The sequence below is a fragment of the Merops nubicus genome, unplaced genomic scaffold (assembly GCF_000691845.1).
Source record: "Merops nubicus isolate BGI_N331 unplaced genomic scaffold, ASM69184v1 scaffold41083, whole genome shotgun sequence".
NCBI lineage: Eukaryota > Metazoa > Chordata > Aves > Coraciiformes > Meropidae > Merops > Merops nubicus.
Window position 1 is genome coordinate 8,037 of NW_008598975.1, and position 2,689 is coordinate 10,725.

Sequence of the window (2,689 nt, forward strand, 5' to 3'; positions counted from 1 at the left end):
ATTGATTCATGAAACAAACTTTCATCTTTCAGATTTCCTTCAAATTAATGCTCTTACATCACAGGGAAACAAGGCACCTGTGAATGCAGAAGTAGGCAGAAGAATCCTAGCTTTCTGGAACTTACATTCCTTACTAACTTCTCCCACCCCTTAAGAGTTCCACATCTTTTTCCACTCTAATGCCTTTTCACAGGCAATCATAACCACTGAACAACAACAATCACATAGGCCCGCAAGTTTATACATATACGATTACAGTATAGTTATATCCAAATTTCTGTAAAGTCAGCACAATGTCAAACTATACAGGAAGTGCAGAGGAAACTAATTCCCCAATCTGTTATACAAAACAGCTTGCTGAAAATATGAAGAAATCGTCTCCTGAGAGAAAAATCAGGAAAAGTAGGGAAAAAAATATACAATTCACCTTCCTTGAATTTTATTTTGATTCAGCCTCTTCATCCAGGAATTCAACTAGTGGAGCATGCCTGTTGGCTTGGGCACCTTCTTGGAAATTGACCCTTTTTATCACGCCTGCCTTTGGAGCCCTTATGGTATGCTGCACAGAAAGAGATCAACAGAAAAACAGTGCTCAGCTGGTTCCATCTCCTCTCTCTCTTCCCCCTCTTCCGCAAATACTAGTATTACTTTTCAGTGCAATTAGTCTTAATTGCTTCCCCTGGCACATGTATGTTTGCTTTCAATATTCTTTTAAAACGTTATCCTAGTCCTTTTCAAGTTTTATTTTCTCATCAGTATTCATTTTGCTAAGTATTTTGGGGACAAAAATGCTACATAATGTTATATTTCGAAGTATGAACAGCTGAAAGTTATTTTACTTCAGTGATACTTTTTGTTATTATAATAAATACCAGGCAGAAATAATACAGTTTTAGTCCAAAATGTTAATCATATAGCAGATTTGTTCCCTTAAGAGGAATCTGCAGATTTACTAAAGATATTTTTGTTTGCTGGCCAGGATGGGGCTTTATTGAACAGATATTTGGCAAAATATCCCAAGCTCAAATACAAGCTAGGCAATGAGTGGATTGAGAGCAGCCCTGCAAAGGAGGACTTGGGAGTATTAGTGACTGAAAAATTGACTATGAGCCAGCAATGTGTGCTCATAGACCCGAAAGCAAATCACAGCCTGGATTTTTAAATTTTACATTTTGTATTTCAATAGCACTGAAAAAAAAAAAAAAAAATCCAGATAATGTCAGTTTGAGGTACCTGTTAGGGAGCCACAAACATTTAGCATCCAACTGCAAGTAATTGTTGGTGTAATTTTTCTTTTTAGTGCACAATTGCATTTCATGCAATTTTAGTGCAATTTATAAAAAGGCATGGTAAGAGAAAGGCAAATTTTCTCAACAATGTTAATTCTGCCACCACAAACTGAAGTTTAAAATAAATTAATATCCAAGAACTGGCTACAAAAACTATAGCTCAAACAACCTGAGCCATGGTCAAGCAATGTGACAAGATATAATGGCCAAAATGCTAGTCCACTGAATGCCATGTAGACAGTTATGAAAAATCTTCAGTGCACTCTTGCTAAAATTTACGAAAACAATAATAAAAAGTTTATGAACAAAAAAGAATCCTGGGCATATTTACAAAGTCGCCATTAGCAAAGTTTCTGCATGAAGTAACTGCTTACAGGTGCTTTTATCACAAACAATGAGCAAGAGATACATCCTTGACAGTTTGCTGCTAGAAAAATGAAAGGAGGGAAAGGGAAGAGGATTGACAAAGCTATCCAAATGAATGTTAAAACATCTGCAGAATACCACGGGTTATATAATCATCATTTCTTAATAACAGCAAATATAATCCTCTCAAATCTAGTCAGCCACAACACTTGTTTTACAGCCTATGAAGGGATACTGACATCTGCAACCTATACTCTGCACCATACTTCAATAATGCTACCAAAAATGAGTAAATCCTGACCAGATTTTTATTTCCTCAGTAATTAAAACCTTTTACATATCACTTACCTCCATTTTCATAGCTATCATAACCATTAGAGGGTCTCCAGTTTGAACCTTATCCCCTGCTTTCACAAACACCTACGATTCAAGAGAGAGTTGTGAAAAAATCATGCACCTCTGTACCATTAAAAAGCATCAGCTGGATCTTGGCTAGCACGATCCACTGAGTGACTGTGGTTTTACAAAGCAGCCTCCTCTTTATTATTGTTGAATTGGGTATCTGAGCTTTCTAGATAAACCTTAAGGAAAGTCAGAGGCTACAGAAAGAGGTTCAGTAACAGCTAGCACTATGACCAGGAAGCCATTTATGCATCAATGAAGAAACATTAGAAGAGACAATGCATGTTCTAGCTCATCTGGCTTTGAGACCTATTTTGAGAAAGTGCAGAACCTCTTCCTGAAGCCAGTCCCTAAAACTGTTTTTAAAACAAAAACCAGAAGGATTCCAACAGCCACCTAGTTTTTCTGAAATAACTCTGATTTAGAAGGCAGGAGATCTACATTCAAACTACTCCACCCCCTGAAAGGGTTCATGCCAATTTATTGCTACCAGAATCCTCCAACTACTGAACTCTCCTGGAAATCTCTTTTCTGTTGTGTATTTCTCTGTACAGGGACAAAGTTACAAGACTTCCTGAGCTAAACAAAAACAGAAGCAGCAAAACACACAGTTTAACAAAAAAGGCATTCCT

General features: G+C 36.9%; 1 protein-coding gene across 1 annotated transcript in view; it reads right to left on the reverse strand.

The window, feature by feature from the left end:
- Positions 1–439: 439 nt before the first annotated feature.
- The window catches only part of MCCC1 (methylcrotonoyl-CoA carboxylase 1 (alpha)), a gene marked incomplete at its 5' end in the record, with an annotated part of 19,365 nt that continues 17,115 nt past the window's right edge, over positions 440–2,689 (reverse strand). The window contains 2 exons of the mRNA XM_008937233.1: positions 440–559; positions 2,004–2,075. Of these exons, the coding sequence (XP_008935481.1) occupies positions 440–559; positions 2,004–2,075 (192 nt within the window). The remainder of the gene's footprint in view (positions 560–2,003; positions 2,076–2,689) is intronic.